The sequence below is a fragment of the Dreissena polymorpha genome, chromosome 12, assembly GCF_020536995.1.
Source record: "Dreissena polymorpha isolate Duluth1 chromosome 12, UMN_Dpol_1.0, whole genome shotgun sequence".
NCBI classification, from domain to species: domain Eukaryota; kingdom Metazoa; phylum Mollusca; class Bivalvia; order Myida; family Dreissenidae; genus Dreissena; species Dreissena polymorpha.
In genome coordinates, this window is record NC_068366.1 from 7167147 (window position 1) to 7186588 (window position 19442).

Sequence of the window (19442 nt, forward strand, 5' to 3'; positions counted from 1 at the left end):
CTGCCTTATATAATCACACAAGCATGCAACATAAACAAGTTCTTGCCGTTACACGCTCAACACAGTTAACTTTTTTATATGCTACTAAAAATCTTCCTGCTCCTTTATGTATGGCGGGATGGTTTGGACAGCTACACTATGAATTAGTGAAAAGTGAAGTAGTGATTTAAGATATTGTTGTTGTGTTTTCCACCGATAGTCCGTTTGTTTGAGTAAAGAAATAAAAACATAGCGGACAGCATCAGGGAGTAATGCTGTAGCTAACTTACCAGTTACGGAGTCCAATCAAGACCAATCCCTAAACGACTGGATTTTGATTATCAACTCCAAATAGAGTTTTTCTTCGAAAATTAAACAGCAAATCACTTCCGCTTGAGACAAACCAATACAGATTTTATTACACTCATACCGAGTCCCATATGGTCCCATTATAAACTTACATTGTTCAAAGTATTTTTTGTCCTTTACAAGATATCATTTATTCTAGTCCCTTTAAACAAAACACGTCGAATTAAGTGTTTAGTGTTATATCAGAGGGAGCATTTCCGTAACGATTATTTATTCGTTGTTTCAAAATTAAATACTAATAATAATGTGTTCGAAATTATAATGCCAACTATGTTTACGCTCTTTTTCGCTACACTTGCAAATGTTGCATTTTTAATGCATTGTATACGACATCGGCATCTGTGAAAAAGGGAAACAAGCGTGAGGTTGAAATCGAAAGTAGGGCGACAGTTTTTCCACGGTAAGTGATGCTTTGTTATAAACGCAATTAAGTTAATCATCCATTGTTAACAAAATAATTAAACATATTCAGACGTTCATCCGTTAACAGGAATATGCACATATTGAACAATTATTAGGATTTTAAAGTCTGAAATCAGGTTTTCATGAGGCAAGACAATATAAATATTGAAAGAGTATTAGAAGTTTATACCGGATTATTTTTATTTCACTCAATACAAATGAAACGCGTCTGCTTGTAGGTTCTGTAATTAAATATGACAATAAGAAATTTAATTTCATATAATACTATTTAATAACTTAGTTTGAGTGCAATATTTGTGTCCCGGGTTAACGCGCATTTTACTACACTGACCTAATTTGCTAAAGTCGTCGACACATAAATGACACAGAGTGTCTATTTTTAAACAACCGTCATTGAGCATTGCGTTATTGATTACACGTGGTAGGATATTTTAAGTGTATTGTTACCTGATATGCAGATAATCTAAATCTCAGAACATGTATAATGTTGAAAGAAGTTAGCATAAACTATAGTTGACAGTTTGTATTTAAATGTGCTCGTAAAACCTCATGCGGTACCTACGTTTAGAACAACAAAATTGTCATCACTATAACAATTGTTTAATGTACACTTTTACTCCGCTTTTAAGTGTATCGATTTTGTAATTTTGTTTTGACCTCTAGACGTGTGTTGGAGTATTATAATATTTTTTTTTTATTTAAACCCGTTCTGTCCCTAAACATTGTATATTTTCGCCTTAGGTTCCTTCTTTTTTCTGTCACGATACTTAAACACTCCGTTAGAACGATTTGTACGCAATGAGTTTATATACTACTCCAAATTTACCGATTTCATGATAATCTACGGTCAATTTTGATTGAAATGAAGTATCATTTATAATAACGGAATGAAGTTAAATCTCAATACAGATATTTAACTGAACTTTCGTAATCATATATGCAATGTCAATTAACTTAGGTAAAAATATAAAGTCATTATTTAATTGTCAAATTTATAAAATCCAACCTCTTTGTCCAGTATTGATGCATTTTGACAAAATGTTGACGAAATTGACAAGCATAATGAGACAGATTGTCCCGCACTAGACGAAGGAGATTAAGACTAGCGCCTCATGCAGAGACCAGGCCCTTTGCCATTGGTAACTCTCACATTTGGAGGCTATATGCCAATCCGTAATTATTTTAGCTGAACATAACAAACGTGACGCACATGGTTTGATAAATGTTCATGCTTAAGGTCCTGTCCCTTCTTCCCAATTCATAAGATTCGAACGCCGAAATTCAGGATCAAAGGTCAACATGCAACATTTTGTACAATTGTATGTTTCTTTGATACTAGTTCTATGCCAGATAAGTGCGTTGGAACTACCATCTGTAAGAGTCATTAAACTAAAGTCAAGTATCCTTTAAATCATAATGAATACGAATATTTGGGAAATAGTTAATTATTGAACTTATTTAACATCGTTAAAAACCACATGTACGGATACAGTTTGTACGTGCTTTTACTCAGTGAAATAAAAAAAACACTAAAACCATAAATTGAACTTAGATATTAATTGTCTTGTCATTTTACTTTATTTTTAAAAATAAAGATATTTTCTTTTTCATTCGACAGACACATATGGCCTGAAAAAAGAAAATGCTGGACGATGGCTCCACGTAAGAATAAGAACAAGACTCCCCGTAAAAGAAAAGGTAAACGTTAAATGTCGCATTATTTAGTAATTAATTGTTTCATGTACTCGTACAATAAACATTATTTAGATTTAATAATGAACGACATTATACATCGTGCCTATGTTACCAAAAAAAAGGTTGTCGCCATAAGTATCGTAATATGGTCACCTTTAAATGAACCATATGTTTATACGTACTGCATGTTTGATATTTCTTTTCATTGTCTAGTTACAACCTTATAAGAACAAGATTTGTAAATGATTTTGTAAGCAATAGTATAATACCTTAACACAATAACTTACGGCTAAGTGCTATTGATTTCGGTAGCTAACAATATGTCGCATTGATTTTTGTAAGACCAAATTATCGACTGTGATATCAAATGTGTACCCGATTGAAAATCCCCATACTGAGTAATTGGAGCACGATGAAATCAATGTGCTATAGAAAGGGACTGTACGTTTATTGCAATACCAGTAAGGTTTAAACAAAAATAAAATGCAGACCAATACAACAAAACGTCGTGTAGTAGATAGTATACACTATTTAGTTAAATATGCAGTTGTACAGTTTATAAAATATCTGCATCAGCTTAGAAACCGACTTAACTCAATACTGATGGTGAACAATAGCATAATCTCCTTCGGACCCATTTAATAGCTTCTTCTTAATGCAGTATCCTTGATTTATTGTATATATAGCGCCATTTCCAATTCACTACTCAATCATAATATGTTGATGACAAATGGAATAATATAAGTTTGCAACATAAAAATGTAACATGTTCACCTTTCGTAATCAATCATGATATTTGCAGAACCAACGAGTCTAAGCAACCCTGTTTTTGAACCAAAATGCGACCTTCCTTTAACAGGTGAGAAATAATATTACTATTCGAGCTGTATACAGACCACATCGATGTTGTAATATCATGTTATTAATTAGTTGAATTCATATTGGCTTTGTTATTGAGCTGAAGACAGACGTATTGGCCTGATGACAATTTCATTAATTAACTTTATAATATTATTTTATTTCTTTTAAAAGATATCTTGTTAATTTAAGACGAAAATTGAATATTGTTGCAAGAAGAAACAAATGTTCCATGCATTTAATTTCATAAGAATAATTATCATTTCATATGGTAATATGAAGGCGATATTACTGATAACGCATAATAACAATAGCATTTAAACTTATTATATGACGAAATATGCTTTCTAGACAGAACCGTATGCAGGCACACAATTTGACAGGTCGCGATATTATGCAAAATTTACCTGAATTATATTCCAGCCACACTGGATCCACTACCGTTGTTGTTAATACAATTCAGAAAGACAATAAGGATTGAAAACTTACTTATTGCCATTAGAAATTGCATTGTAATGTGTAAATCCTCCATGATTTCGAAATAGTTTTGCTTTCGTCGGTCATTGTTGCATATTTATGTACGCTCAAATAATGAACCTTACTGTTGTGGTTACACTGCACTATTGTCATTGTCGAAAAAGGGAGCTGAAAATATGTGGGGCTGTGTATTTTAACTTTATTTTAAAGGTTTAAACTTTTGCATCGAAACTAACAATTCAACTTCAAAATGTCGTCCACAATTGTCGACATTTTAGTTTCTCATATAAGGCCGAGTTTTTCCTGGTTTCCGATTGGCTAAATCTCGTATTGGCCGACCTTTTTCCGTATTGGCCGTGTTTTTTTTCTATATTTGCCGCCTTTTTCTCGTATAAGGCGAGTTTCGAGCTTTATTGGCGAGGTTCAACTTGCATTGGGCGAACAAATTAAACACATTCTCGTCTAATATTATAAAGTTAATTAATAGTAGGGAATACAAAACGTGATTGATATGTTCTTGTTTTATTTCATTTTGACATACAATATTTGAAGTTGACAGCTGAGCAACACATACTATATCAGCTTGGCATTTCTTGTAGATTTCAGTAAAATGTTACAAGCATTATACCATTGTGAAAAATATTGCCTTAAGTATTTCCTTTTTGATAGCACTTAAATAAAATACTGTGTCATAAGTTTGCGTTACATAATAGCTGCAAACTTACTTGTTGCTGAAGTCCATAACAAATACATTTTTCCTTGAAACACATTTATAATGTACAGGTAAAACGTTGGATATTATGAAGGAGTATATCATTTGCATATGTAATGCGCACACAGTCTCTTATCGAAAGATTATGGTCTTAATTAAGGGATAAAGGGTGGTGTTAAACAATTTGAATCTGAATCATGCAAATCCTCGTATAAGATAGTAGTATATTGTCAAGGGCACTTTGTATTGCAGACATTCTAATACCATATTTTAAGAAAAGTATGAATAACTTGAAGTAATATAGTATCTTTACTTTACCTGTTATATAAGTATATGGTTATCTTTGATACGTTGTGAAAAAGTGATGACTTGATTATACTCGTTGCTTGACACTCCATATAAATACTTCAATAAATAACTGCTATTATCGTTTGCACAGCATCGAACAATATTCGGATTCTAGCACGAAGCAAATAAATGTGTGATCATGTTAGGTTGTAGTGTGCTATAATCTGCGGGATAAAGCACCAATGTTGTGATAAATAGTATGCTTTATTGCGTTAATGATGATTTATATACAGAGATAAATAGTTTTCAATTGTAAACCACCTAGTGTCTAAAGACAACAAACCGATTTCACCGTCTAAAGGGTTATTGCTACCTCAGGACGTGGACCAGTCGGTGGTTATACCAACCAATATTACAGGAGAGTCAGCTGAAACACGGAATTATGACGCTAACACTTATGACCCGGGTATGCATTAACTAATTGTGTTGCTAAATTGATTTGAAATTCTTTTACATGTTCACTTTTTGGTATATATTTATGTTGCCATAAATAGTTAATAGTTATATGGCTGTTCGAGTCTTTCTGAAATCATACTTCAACCGTACACGAAATATCCTAATCTACACATCATTATGCTGAGAGAAGATTTGAGAGTTTTGTTTCATAAAACTGGCAGTCATAGCTTTTGAGTTTAGCGCGACACACGTTTATATACTGATAACTTCTGGTTAATGTCATCATGCGTTATGTAGCACATACAATCTTTCCATGTGTAACACTTCGAACGAACGTACTACACAAGTTCGAATCTAGATAGAAAGTTTTGTTGAACAAAATTGCATCTAATATCCAAGGAGAACGTGAACATTGTGTTTTTTATGTACAAAAGGTCTTTATTTAAACACTCGTGTTAGTTAAAAGAGAAACGCATACAATTTTTTTTTTATAAACCGGACCATACACGCGTTTATGAAGGAAAGCTCTTCGATAAAAACGCGGTCGCACGTCTTTACTCGGTGGTAATTTTTAAACAGTACCATTTAATCACAATGTCCGCTGTACTCATTAAAAGTTCTATGCGACATATCCACAAACATAGGGAAAACAAATTGATGTTTTTTTTGTACGAATGTAGCTGTTATCGATACAATTTAAACAAATGTATCTATGGTGTGAATATAAATAGTGTTGAATATACATTTCATCACTCGAAATAATAAAGTCCGACGTGCACACGGGATATTCTGTGTTCATCTACTCTGTTAAATGTAGTTTTTTTTTTGTTATTAAGAAACTTACGAATCTAAAATCGAATAACTGTTTTCTTGTGAACTGTGCATTTTTCAAAAATTCCTATTGTATTCTTATTTGAACAAGAATTTTTAAATTACCTACACAAGGTAATTGAATCACAGTTTAATCAAACCTTTTTATCACTTAGTCTGCTTTTTTTTCCTTAAATTGAAGATTTATACATTTTTCATCGACTTTTATTTGTTCTGAAATGGTTTCTACTTCCTCGTGGTTTTCAAATTATTTAGGTCCAGCAACGCCGTCACAGAACCGACGCAATACTGTAGCGTTAACGGAAAGACGGTTACAACAAAGCCAAGATCTACCTGCTTTTCGACATAATAACAGTGGGGAAGTACCGACTAAAGCATCTCCGTATGTGAATGAAACCATTCCAACATCTGACATGGGTAAGCCTATGTTACCAAAACGAATATACGTTATAGTGTGTGTGTGTGAGTTGTACCTGTCACCGTTTTCAACATTATTTCAGTTATATCACGGTATTTAGTTTACATAAACTTTCTGTATTCACTAGTTGATCTTTTCCTGATGAACACTTCAAATTCAGTACAGGGAAAGGGGAAAATTTCCCATCAGTCATGTTCGTCAATTTGTTTGTCTTTTCATTTGTCTGTCCGTCCGCAAAACTTGTTTCTGCGATTTCTCCAAAACTACCGATGATACTTCTTGAATTATTACAAATGAACTTCAATCAAGACAATTATTCTAATATCGAAAAGCGTATGACATGCATATTCAATCTAATGAACACAAACATTCGTGATATTGAATAACTAGCATCACATTTCGAGATAATAGGCCCGTTGAATATCGCGGACTGCAAACCTGCTGCACCACTATGTATGAATGATAAGTAATTATGTAATTGTTCTGACAATTATTTCTAAATACATGTTTTCATTTGAATTTTATGTATAACAAAAAAGCTTAAAGTCATTTGCAGGCATCGCATCTAATCAGTATGTAACTTTTATTAAAAGGGTGATCTACTCATTGAATTTATGTCAGCAACTGATAGAGATACGTTGTTTTGTTTATGGAGGACAGCTTGTTAGGAAATAATAATCATTTGCTTCAAGTGGTTTCCTGCCATTTTCTTTAAAAAAATATCGACATATGTTTGATAAATTTAAACAACGCTCTTGTCATTTGCATCAAGTGTTGCAACAACAACAACAATGCAGGACAATTTGGGAGAGAATAATTGACTATATTTGAAAAATAAAATATACGTCTACAAATCGATCTTTTCTAGGTAGCCAATTGTAAAACACATCACTTAGATATGATATAATTTAAAAGAAACGTTTGATAAAGTAACTAAAGTTATAAAATTACATTTAACAAATAAATTGTCAGCAAAGGTTTTAATATGCGAGCACAATATTCAACACTTCACTATATTTATATTCAGAACAAGTCAAAATAGGCGACGGGAGAGAGAAGTTTCTAACGTTGTTATCTTTTTCTGATGAATACCTCAAATTCATTACAAGTAACAAGATTTATCTATAAAGTAAAATATAAATACATAAATAAATAATTATTAGAAGCAAAAATTAATAAATAATTATGCACAGATTTCAAGAATAAACTCCGACTGCAGAGGATAGATCGATATTAAAAATAGTAATTATAATTGAGCATACGTTGACCGATCGGAAGGCGTTGATATACAATGTTGTAAGTCTTTCATAGAGCGTCGACGTAGTTATTTAAGCATAATGATTGTCTAACCTAACACGTTCAAGTGAAACATAAGAAGAAATATCATTAAAAAGATACGACGTTGGCGCTATTGTGTTTTCAACAGTTGATAGTAGTTGGAATGAAATGAACTATGTACTTTCGCGCAAAGTAGTGGGTGACATTAAGGTAATATAACGACTGTTTTGTTTGAGCGAATGAGCAAGTAGAAACAAAAGCAGCAGGAATACTATCATTTATTATCAATTAGTATTGTAATGACTAGAGTTTCATAAATAAATGAGATTATACATTAGTTAGAAAACGAAAATGTATGCCACTAAAATACTATCAATTTAAGTGTGATGTAAAAAATGTGGACTTAACATTGTGATATGTATATCACATGAACCGAGCAGGAATTTACAAACACGCAAAATAACACCAATAAATACAAATTTGACACGGAAAATAAACTTTAGAATGAACATTCTACAGACAAATTCGTTTATTTCTAAACTGCTCTTCTTTCCTGAACAAATGACATTAAACATCAGCTTTTCCGTCCGCCATGTCCGTCAATCCGTCCGCTAGTTCGTTCGTTTGTCTGTCCGTCTTTTCGCAAAACTTATGCGATTTCTCCAATAGCTCAATGCTCAGCTGATTGGGTACTCAAATTTGATATCTTTGTTGAGACCAAAAAGAGGGAATGTTATAATAAATGGCCTCGTTTTTAGTTGCGTCACACCCAAGTAGTCATTTAACGACTAATTGATATGTATTCAATTGATGAGGTTGCATTTTTACTTGTTAAAATCAAATAGAGGGTGTGTATAATGACTCTGATCGTGTTTAAATAAGGTTATGCATACGACATTATGTACTTTTCGTGATGTTTTTAAAGAATTCAAACTCTTCTTGCACCCAGTATGCCAGTCTTAATATTTCGTGACAAGATTATGCCAATATTTGCACTACAGTGATTGCAGACAACGGAATAAGTAAACAATGATAATATGAGACATCTTATACAAATTTATAACTTAAGCGTTTTTTTACAAATGAGAAGTTTGAAAATATTAATAAAAAAAATCTTTCAACATACACATTATGTGTGGTACAGTAAAATATGAGCAAAATCACGATTATTAATTTGTTGAGGCTGTTTTACCTTTGACAATAAATTCGTTGATGAAAAATATTGGTTAAATCCCGCTTTTTGTATATTTTTAGCCCATTATGAGACCTGACTTAACGGGAGAGTCACACTTATGAAAAGGGCTGTACTCGAAATGTAGTGAATAAAAGAAATATGAATATAAATTGACTAGCCGGGTGTAAATGTACGTCCTCGTTAAACACACATGACCTTTTCTTCGATGCTTTTTTGTCAGAGTTTAATACAGGGACGCTTGTTTATTTTTTTTAATAACAATTTTGATATGACAAACATATACAAAACTATATGCTAATGTAATTCGCAGAGCGCTTATCATTATGTAGGAGTTATGTTAATGTCGATCACATCAGTGAATATTTTGTCAACGACTGACACAAAGAGGATGTTTTATTCCAGAACAAATACCGGCTAGAAAAAAATGTTATTTAGAGACCCCAAACAGTTCGTCAAGTGCTTGATTCTTTTTATGTTCTTCATTCCTGCACGACTGACTTTATTTCCATATTGAATATTCGTCATCACAATATTTTTTTCTAGTTTATCAACAAATTATAAAACACACCGCTGAGCAATTCTGTAATTTTAAGAGGATAAGTGCGAGTGTAATAAAATTTTTATAAAATTCAAAATATGATTAGTTTATGCTGTCAACACATTCAACACTTTTATATTATCACTCCCAGTTCAATCTATATCCTATATATTTAACAGTGCAAGCCAATTATATGCGACCTACCCATTAAACACTTGCATCATTTTGTTTTCAGAACAATTTTTTACCGGAGCAGGGATGGAAAATCTATATGAAGCATTTACATCAAATTTGGATACCAGAAAAGGTAAGATGATTTATTTATACACTAAATCCTGCTAAAGCATACTTTTTAATGTCCAATGAAACGTCGCTATTAATGTTCAGCTGTCGAGATTTCAATTATGAAATATATCTTCAGATTACGGATTTATGTTGAAAATATTGCTTACGAGTGAGTATAAGTTGATTGATCGACAGGCTGTGACATGGAATGCCGTTAGCCTTTCAGAAAGCATCGTCTTTCAATAAAAAAAATATGTTATGTTATATATAAAAGGAGATATCTGGACATGCACGTTTGTAAATCCAAACGCGATCGACCAATTTCACCATAACTTATCCTGACTTAAACGTGTCATAAATGTCTTTATACAAGCTTGTTTGTAAGATATAACTATAATTATTAAATAATTGTTAAATGATACACTATTACAACATTTCATGAAAATAATTGCAATAATGGTCTAATTAAGATTTTTTGGTGTGTGTTTGAAATGCTTTATTACTGTACGCTTAACACCGCTTATCATTGCAATTCACCAAAACGTATATTAAATAGATGGCAATAAATATAAATAGTAAGTGCGCAGTTACTCAATAATAAGGTTGATCTAACTTAACACATAAAACAAAAGCATAAACATATTGTTTGTGAAGCAAATGTCAAACGAAATAAGTTGTCAGTTATGTCATACATAATGATACACATTAATATATATTTATTTTATGAAATTACCGTTTTGGTCTTGGTAAAAAAGGTAAAGCGGGTTTGTTTACCGAGGCTGACTATGTTTAAATGACGTTATGCATACGAAATGGCGTCATTTTCGATTTGTTTTTGTTTTTAAGAATGCGATGTATTTTTTAGGCAGTAAGCTTATTTTGATATATTTTTTAAACTTAATACGCCCATTCGACATAACGCTCTTTAGTCCTTGCTTGTTAAATAAAATATGGAAAAAAACCCATCTTCAAATCTATGCCTTAGGTGATCCTTGAGAATTGCGATGCTCAAATATTATTTTCTCTCGAAAAACACAGCTCGTGTGCAAGAATAGAGTTAAATTTAACTCTAATCACGATTTCCATTTTGTTGACGCTATTTTATCTTACATGAGACCTAACCCACAGAAAAGTTTACCTATGTTAACAGCTGTTTATGAAATATGTTGTGATTGAAAGAAATATGAACCTTGCTCTGTGCGTAAAGTACTGTCCCAGATTAGCCTCTGCAGTCCAAATAGGCTTTAGTAAGGACGACACTTGCGGCTTTCAGGATATTTTTAGTTTAAAGAAAGTCTCTTCTAAGAAAAAATCCAGTTTAGGCGGTAATATGTAACTTATCAAGGTAAGATTCTTTATTTGGTCTTGACTGACTTTATTTCCACATTAAATGTGCGTCAACAAAATCGTTTTTTTATCAACACAGTATAAATACAGCATATCGTCGTGCTGCAATTTAAAGGGGATTAATGATTCATTAATGCAAAATATACACTATAATATTAGAAGCATTACATGCACATTATGTGCGTCCGGCACATTTAACACGGGCATACTATTATTTTCAGAACAATTTATTACTGGTTTAGAGGTGAACAATCCATTTAATGCATCACAAGTGTTTCATTATTATATCGCCATAGGTTAGATGATTTAGTAATATACAACATCCTGCTAAATCATACTACTTTTTATTTGTAATCAAGCTAAACTGTTCTTGTTTAGAATTTAAAATTTCAAGAATAAACGTATTAATTCTTTTACAAAACAATACATGTTGTTATTAAATGTTTTGGAATCAAACCATTATAAACGGCAGCTTTCATTAACTAATGGGAACTTTATCTGTTTAAACGCTGCGAAGACTGTCATATGTAATACTGTTCATAGTCACAGACAATAGCACGAAGACCAAAATACGCAATCTCTTAATAATGGAATTCCGGCATTGATAAGTCGTAAGTACATATGTAGATGATCGACAGGAAAATTAATGCAATTCTTATAATTATGCATAATGCAGTATTTAGAACGATTCTTAGCTCAAACAAGGGAATGACATACATTTATAATCTAGTAGACACCATCATTTTAGACAAAGTATGATAGCCAACATCACTTGTCGAAAAAAATCGGCCCGTTTAATATTGCAGATTTGACGCGTACTGCACAATCTTAAGTTAATGATGAGACAATGATAATTAACCTTATGTCTTACTAACACGCATCTAAAGAACTCGCAAGCATGTTTCATTTGTATTGAACATTTAAAACATGGATGATGTTACTTTCAGAACGTTTATTATTATGTAATGTAATCGTCATGATACGAACGATGTTATTGAATCTATTAACAAATTATAAAACGCGACGCTGAGTCATGCTGCAATATGTAGGGTTGAATGTGATTAATAATTTAAATGTTAAACATTTAATAAGCGGTACAAACGAATTATATGCGACCAACACATTAAACTCTTATTTTAAACCTATGAAATTGAGCTCGATTGCATCGAAAGCCAAAGATTTTTTGAAACGCTTCTAGGTGGGACCATTACTTGGTGTATATGGGGAAGATCTAAAGAATACTCCCACAGTGGAGATGGAACAAATAACTCCCACTCGCCTCACAGATACCATTTTTTGCTACGCCACGGCGACCTATTAACACGTGAATACTATTTTTTCAGAACAACTTGAATATGTCAGCGCCTGGCTCGAACATCTATTAAAAACAGTTCCAGATCGGAATAATAAAAACAATGGAGGTACATTTTTTTTCTACAGTTCATCCTGCTTTGGCATGTTTGTTTTCAAGTCTCATGATACGTGGATATCGATGCGAAATTCAGCTTTCGAGATTTTAATAATAAACTCTATCTTCAGAGGAAGTATTGATGTTAAAAATATTGTTACGAGTAAGTATAATTTGAATGATCGACACGCTGTGATGAACAATTTGGTAAGCCTTTCAGAAAGCGTGGACTTAATTAATTGACGGAAATATCTTGAGAAGGCGCGGTTAGATATCCAATAGCGATCTGTCAATTTTATTATAACGAAGCCTGGTTTAAAAATGTTACAGATCATTCATTTATATAGGATTTTCCGTAAAAAATATGTTTATATTATTCCTTAATAATAGTTTAATGGTACACTATTAAAATGTTATGAAAATAATTGCAAATATTGTTTAATTAAGGACCTGTATTTTATTGTATTTGAAATGCAGTATTGGTGTACGCTTCAACACCATTAAGCATAATACGGAAATGAAATATATAGCAGTTAATATAAATAGTAAAGTGCATAGTTAATCATTCATACTGTTTGTCTAACTAAACGCATGCAAGTAAAAACCATAAGCATATAGTTTTATTAGCGAGGCTGTTTTTGGAGAAAACCCGAGCTATTGTCATAGCCAGCTCGTCGTCCGCCGTCCGCCGTCCGCCGTATGCGTCGTGCTAAAAACGTAACATTGGCCATAACTTTTTAAATATTAAAGATAGCACCTTGATATTTGACATGCATGTGTATCTCATGGAGCTGCACATTTTGAGTGGTGAAATTTTAAGGTGAACATCATCCTTCATGGTCTAGGGTCGAAAAAACAAAGTCAAGGGAAGTAATAAGCTTTAAATGGACATAGTTATCTGACCTGCCCACGTATATATTTTTGTTAAATAAATCAAAGCGGCGCAGTAGGCGGCATTGTGTTTCTGACAAACACATTGTGGTAAAAGGTCAAGGTCAAGGTCATCCTTTACGGTCTATGGTATAAAAAATACAGATTTAAGGGAATTAATAAGCTTCAAAAAGGGAGAAAATTATTCAATATTGAACATAGCCACTTTATATATGTATCTCATGGAGCTGCTTATTTTGAGTGGTGAATCTACAGTCACGGTAGTGGCTTTTAATTATTTGCTACAAAAAAAAAGAGATTTGTAACAGACAATTCTTTTCAAGGGAAGTAATTTATATAATTATAAATCTCATATTATATATTTCCTTACCAAGAATTGAAGTTCTTTTCTCAGTTACTGTACAGATTTATTATTTTGATTATTTATAACCCAAATGATTGATTTGTCAAAGTTTTTTTGTAAATGATATAATTATAATTTCTTTGATGTTCATTACATACCTTTAAACTTATGTTCATAGATACATGATCAACTCTGGTTATGATCTCTTCTAAACCACAGGCTTTGGTTGTCAGTGATGTATGACATGGTCATAATTGACTCTGCGACCCTCCCCCCCCCCCTCAAAAAGCGTGGGGATAAATACATACATACTTAAATACATAAAATAAATACATATATACATTAATACATAAATACATACATAAACAACACACACACACACACACACACACACACACACACACACACACACACACACACACACACACACACACACACACACACACACACACACACACACACACACACACACACACACACACACACACCACACACACACACACACACACACACACACACACACACACACACACACACACACACACCACACACTAACACACACACACACACCACACACACCACACACACACCACACACACCACACACACACACACACCACACACACACACACACACACACAACACACACACACACACACACACACACCACAACACACACACACACACACACACACACACACACACACACACACACACACACACACACACACACACACACACACACACACACACACACACACACACACACACACACAACACACACACACACACACACACACACACACACACACACACACACACACACACACACACACACACACACACACACACACATACACACAACACACACACACACACACACACACACACCACATGTATATATATATATATATATATATATATTACATATGTATATATTACATTTATATATATTTTATCTACATTGTGTAAATATGTGTCAATCTGGTTGCTTGTTATTTAAGTTGCGTATACACTTTCTTATAGACTTTCTTTCAGCAACAATAGCTTAATAAAGTAAATATGACACGCAATAAGACATCATCTTACTCGCGTTGCATTGCCAGGTCTGGTATAGATGTTATCTGTTTGCTTTTGTTGTAATATTAGTACTAAAAAATATGTTCTCAGTTAAGGGAGACAATTAGTGCTCTAACAGGCGGGTGAAAATGTACATTATTCTCCATTTACTAAGAAATATTGCTCGGTATCTTATTGAATGCTTTTGAGTATTATTTTCATGTTTGTCATTTTAAAACCGTGTTTTAATGGTTTACTTTTTTCGTTATAATTTTGCGTAAGATATCAGCATTACGGCGCCTTGTTGGTGAACAATGCATATTTGACATGTATTGCAAACGATATGTGTTGGTGCTGCCCCTGGTCCTACCACTATTTATGTCGACAATCTCTAGTTAAAGTCGGCATATGCAAGGAAGTAACACGGCATACATTGGAAAGAAGGAGAAAGTGTATGCTAGGTAGACAAAATACACAGCAGCATCCATAAAATATCTTACAAGAAAAATTAAATGGTAGATGTACGAAGAGAGGTTTGTTAATGATTATTGCAAGTAATAAATATATGTCTTACCTATTTATAAATACATGTCATCGTTATAAGTATGTAGCCTCGGAAAATACAATTGCATAGAAATGAAAGTGGAGATATATATTGGATTTTGAAACTACGTATGCACTACGATTACCAGCTCCAATATCTGCTGAGTAAGTGTTATAGTCACAGTGGATAAATACGACTCAGAAAGACTCACAGCCATGAGAATAACGAAATGAGGCATTTCCGCATATGTGTGCTGTCGCTGAGAAATCAGATTTAGAAGCCATACTTTGCTCTTATTCAAACATGTTACTATAAGCATTAACATAGCATTAACATTGATCAATTAATTGTTGGATATATTAGTATTTAAGACTTTTAACTTTCATCGTATCACGAACACCGATTTATCCTTACAACTTGTTAATGATTGACTTAGATGAACAGTTTAAAGACAAGCATGACCACTATGGTCAAATAAACTTGCAGTAGTCAGTATCAGTAGTATCTTATGATAAATTGTAGGGATATGCTTTGTTCTAAGTGATGAAGTATATAGAGAATACATGGTTGGTGCCGAGATGGAGAAAGTTTATCCGGTGAGGCTTAGAAAAAGAAAATAGGGCGAGCTTTAGCGAGCCCTATTTTTCTTTTTCGGGCCGAACCGGATAAGCTTTCTCCATCTCGGCACCAACCATGTATTTGATTTATCCTGCCTCATGCCGTTGACACATTTTATCAAAAACAAATGATTAATTGATATAACAATTCTTGTCGGGCCTCCTACATTCCTGACGACCAAATAACTACCGATTGTGTCACTTAAAAAATAGTTCCACATTTAACTGTTCCTTTTTATACTTTCCTATTGAAAATATGAGAAGAAATAAAAAACGAATCGAGAATGTGATATTTTTCTTGGTACAAAAATGAAAACAAAATCAGCAGCAAAACAATAACTAAATTTTATTCACCTTAATGACAACTTTAATCCATTGCTTATAACAAAACATTAACAACGATATACACATCCATTTTCTGTTCTTCCATCCCTTTGTCGAAATCCATTTCTGTTTTTACATCTGTATCGAAATGTATTTTAAACCGCACTATTTTTTGATAGCGTCTGTATCGAATGCTAACCATTCTGACCCAAATTCCGATTAACGAAATGGTAATCCTGTCGTAGCGAATTATTTTATTCCTATCGAAGTGAACACTTTTGAATGACAAACACACAATCCGGAATACGTTTATGATTCGTTCGATGCTTTAAATTCTTTGAAAAAATACTGTTAAAACCACCACGTCAAAATTGTTGTCCCTAAAATCCTGAGAGAAACTAGATAGTATGTTTTGTCTGAGAAATGACGTCACACTAGATACGTCGTAAATTGCGTCATCAAGTAAATGTAAATGATAAATACGGAGAGCCGGTTCGGTAATATGTTTTAAAGAAGAAAAAAGGATGATATATAATATAACGATAACATTCATGATACGTCCCAATAAATTTCAAAGGTCAAATATTAGAACACGTTAACATGTTAATCGGCGCGTAGGAATACATACTTACGGTTAGATCACGGTCACGTGATGTACTGCCGGATATCAACTAGTTTATCCGACCCTGCTTTATTTGGTCAATGTTTGCAACAGACGCAGGATAAAAAAGTATATCGGGCAAATAATCCACATCTAGTTAAACATTTATTTAAAATATAGTAGTGATGCATTTCATTTCACTGATTATCATGGTAAATATTTGCAAAGCTGTCAATGTTAATAGCAGGTAACACTTGCTCATAAATACTCAATATTGATTTTAAAAATATGTAATATGACTTTTTACATTCTTATTACCACTGATACGGAGAATGTCGTCTTGGGTCAGGGTGACTGCACTATACAGTCTGAAGAGTATTGATAATGCAGACATTGGAGCTGGTAATCTTTGTACAAAGTCTTGTTATGGAATGTTTAAATCCGAGAGGCGTTTAAATACTATTATCTGCCCAGATTTAAATTTTCGGCCATTTACATTGTGTTGTCAAGGCATCATTTCTAACCAATTGCATGGATATGTCAAAACAAAAAGCAGACAACAAGTATTTCACATTTATAACCCTATTGGATAATTCTATTTTTCCGTACACCTTCGAAGTTTTGGTCTTGTTCTCAAAAGCAAAAACATATCTTGAGTGCCAAGTCGCTTTAGCGTGTCTATGAGGTCCCTTAAAAAACAAATTCTACACGTGCTTAGGCGACTCGAAACAAATCCGGTCATAGCCGTCATTCAAAAAGTAAGACCAGTAGCAGCAACAACAAATTACAACATATGTATTCATCCAACATGGCGCAGGCATTTTTTAACTCCATTACTATAGTACAAAAAACTAGTTACGGAACCAAAAAGTCTAACGGGAAACTTATGTAACAATTATAATCATAAAGCATTTTATTAAAAGAAAATCCGTTTGTTGTCGGTATATAACGTGAATTCTGTAAAATGTGAAGAATTTTTATCTTATGGCCTTATCCCGAAGGATAACAACTGTCTGCTATTTATTTTACAAGAATATTAAAAGTTCATCCCTAAAATTACATAAACTGCTGTATTTAACATACTGCCTCAACAAGTCTTTATTTTGCATGTTATAGTTGATAAACAAATTGTGTCATCAAGGACATTCAAAAACCTGCTTAAGATATAAACATTCGCATTCATCCACGGTAAATGTAGTCATGCTTTTACAAAAAACAATGTACAGTATTGTAAGAAATGCAATAACCCATTACCTGCTTTCATTATTTCAGAAAACAACAATCAGCAAATTGTCATTCAAATCAGGGTAATGGATATATTCGTCGAAGAGAATAATGAAGGTATGAACACTTGTGTTTTTACGCTATCAATACTAGGCCATGGGTAGTATAATAAAATAATGTTGCATTTGTGGTTATACTACAATACGTAGCATTCAATTTTATTTGACATAAACAAAACACAATACGCATGACTGTTTGCGTAATTTGGGGAAAAATAACTCACATCAAAAGGTATACTGGATAGTGTGATTGCGTACAAAATGAATGACCCGTATATATGATCCACTGCTTTGTACGTTGTTTAAAGGGATATTACGGTTCAGCCATCAACATCCATCGCCAAGTCATCTTTGCTGAAATATGTGCATAGTTGTCATGAGAATATATTACAATATTATTTAGCAAGTTGTATTTGATTCAGTTTAATATGTGTTGATGATAAAAACATATGGATCTTAATCTAACTTACATCAACAGACGTTGATCGCCATAAATCTATTCATCGTCAAACATCGGAGACGTTCGGAAAGCGTCATTCATGTTCCTATTAAAATATGCGCGTGTGTATTCTTGTGCGAAAATAAATGAGGCCACCACTATGCTACTTCAGTGCTACTGTACCGATTGTACATTGAGGCGGTAATAAATATCATATAGGGCCGGTCCAGTGTTAACATAAATAATGTAAGGAAAAACTCCTGGAGACGTCCAGGAACTATTACCAAATGCTTTAATATAAACAGTATGGCTGATGTATGTTTGCAACATCTTTGTTGTAATTTGGAACAATTGTTATGCCCCCCTTCGAAGAAGAGGGGATATTGCTTTGCTCATGTCGGTCTGTCAGTCTGTCGGTCGGTCGGTCGGTCCGTCCACCAGTTGGTTGTCAGACAATAACTCAAGAACGCTTGGGCCTAGGATCATGAAACTTCATAGGTACATTGATCATGACTCGCAGATGACCCCTATTTATTTTGAGGTCACTAGGTCAAAGGTCAAGGTCACGGTGACCCGAAATAGTAAAATGATTTCCGGATGATAACTCAAGAACGCTTAGGCCAATGTAAATGTATCTACAATTTATACAGTATCGATAAGAAGTGTTGATAAGAAATCTCGGTTAATATAACGAGTCATAATTTCACATTAAGCTTTTAAAAACAGTGTTACTTTTTTATTTCAGATACGACCAAGAATATGATTTTCAAAAAATAAGGACCATA

General features: G+C 33.2%; 1 protein-coding gene across 1 annotated transcript; it reads left to right on the forward strand.

Moving 5' to 3' along the window:
• Window positions 1-719: 719 nt before the first annotated feature.
• LOC127853852 (uncharacterized) lies at window positions 720-19434 on the forward strand. The gene is made up of 9 exons (XM_052388653.1): window positions 720-748; window positions 2390-2469; window positions 3269-3325; window positions 5127-5267; window positions 6344-6505; window positions 9753-9824; window positions 12493-12570; window positions 18208-18276; window positions 19403-19434. Exons 2-9 carry the CDS (start codon window positions 2424-2426, stop codon window positions 19432-19434), a joined length of 657 nt encoding a protein of 218 aa, XP_052244613.1. The 5' UTR covers window positions 720-748; window positions 2390-2423.
• The last annotated feature ends 8 nt before the right edge of the window (window positions 19435-19442 follow it).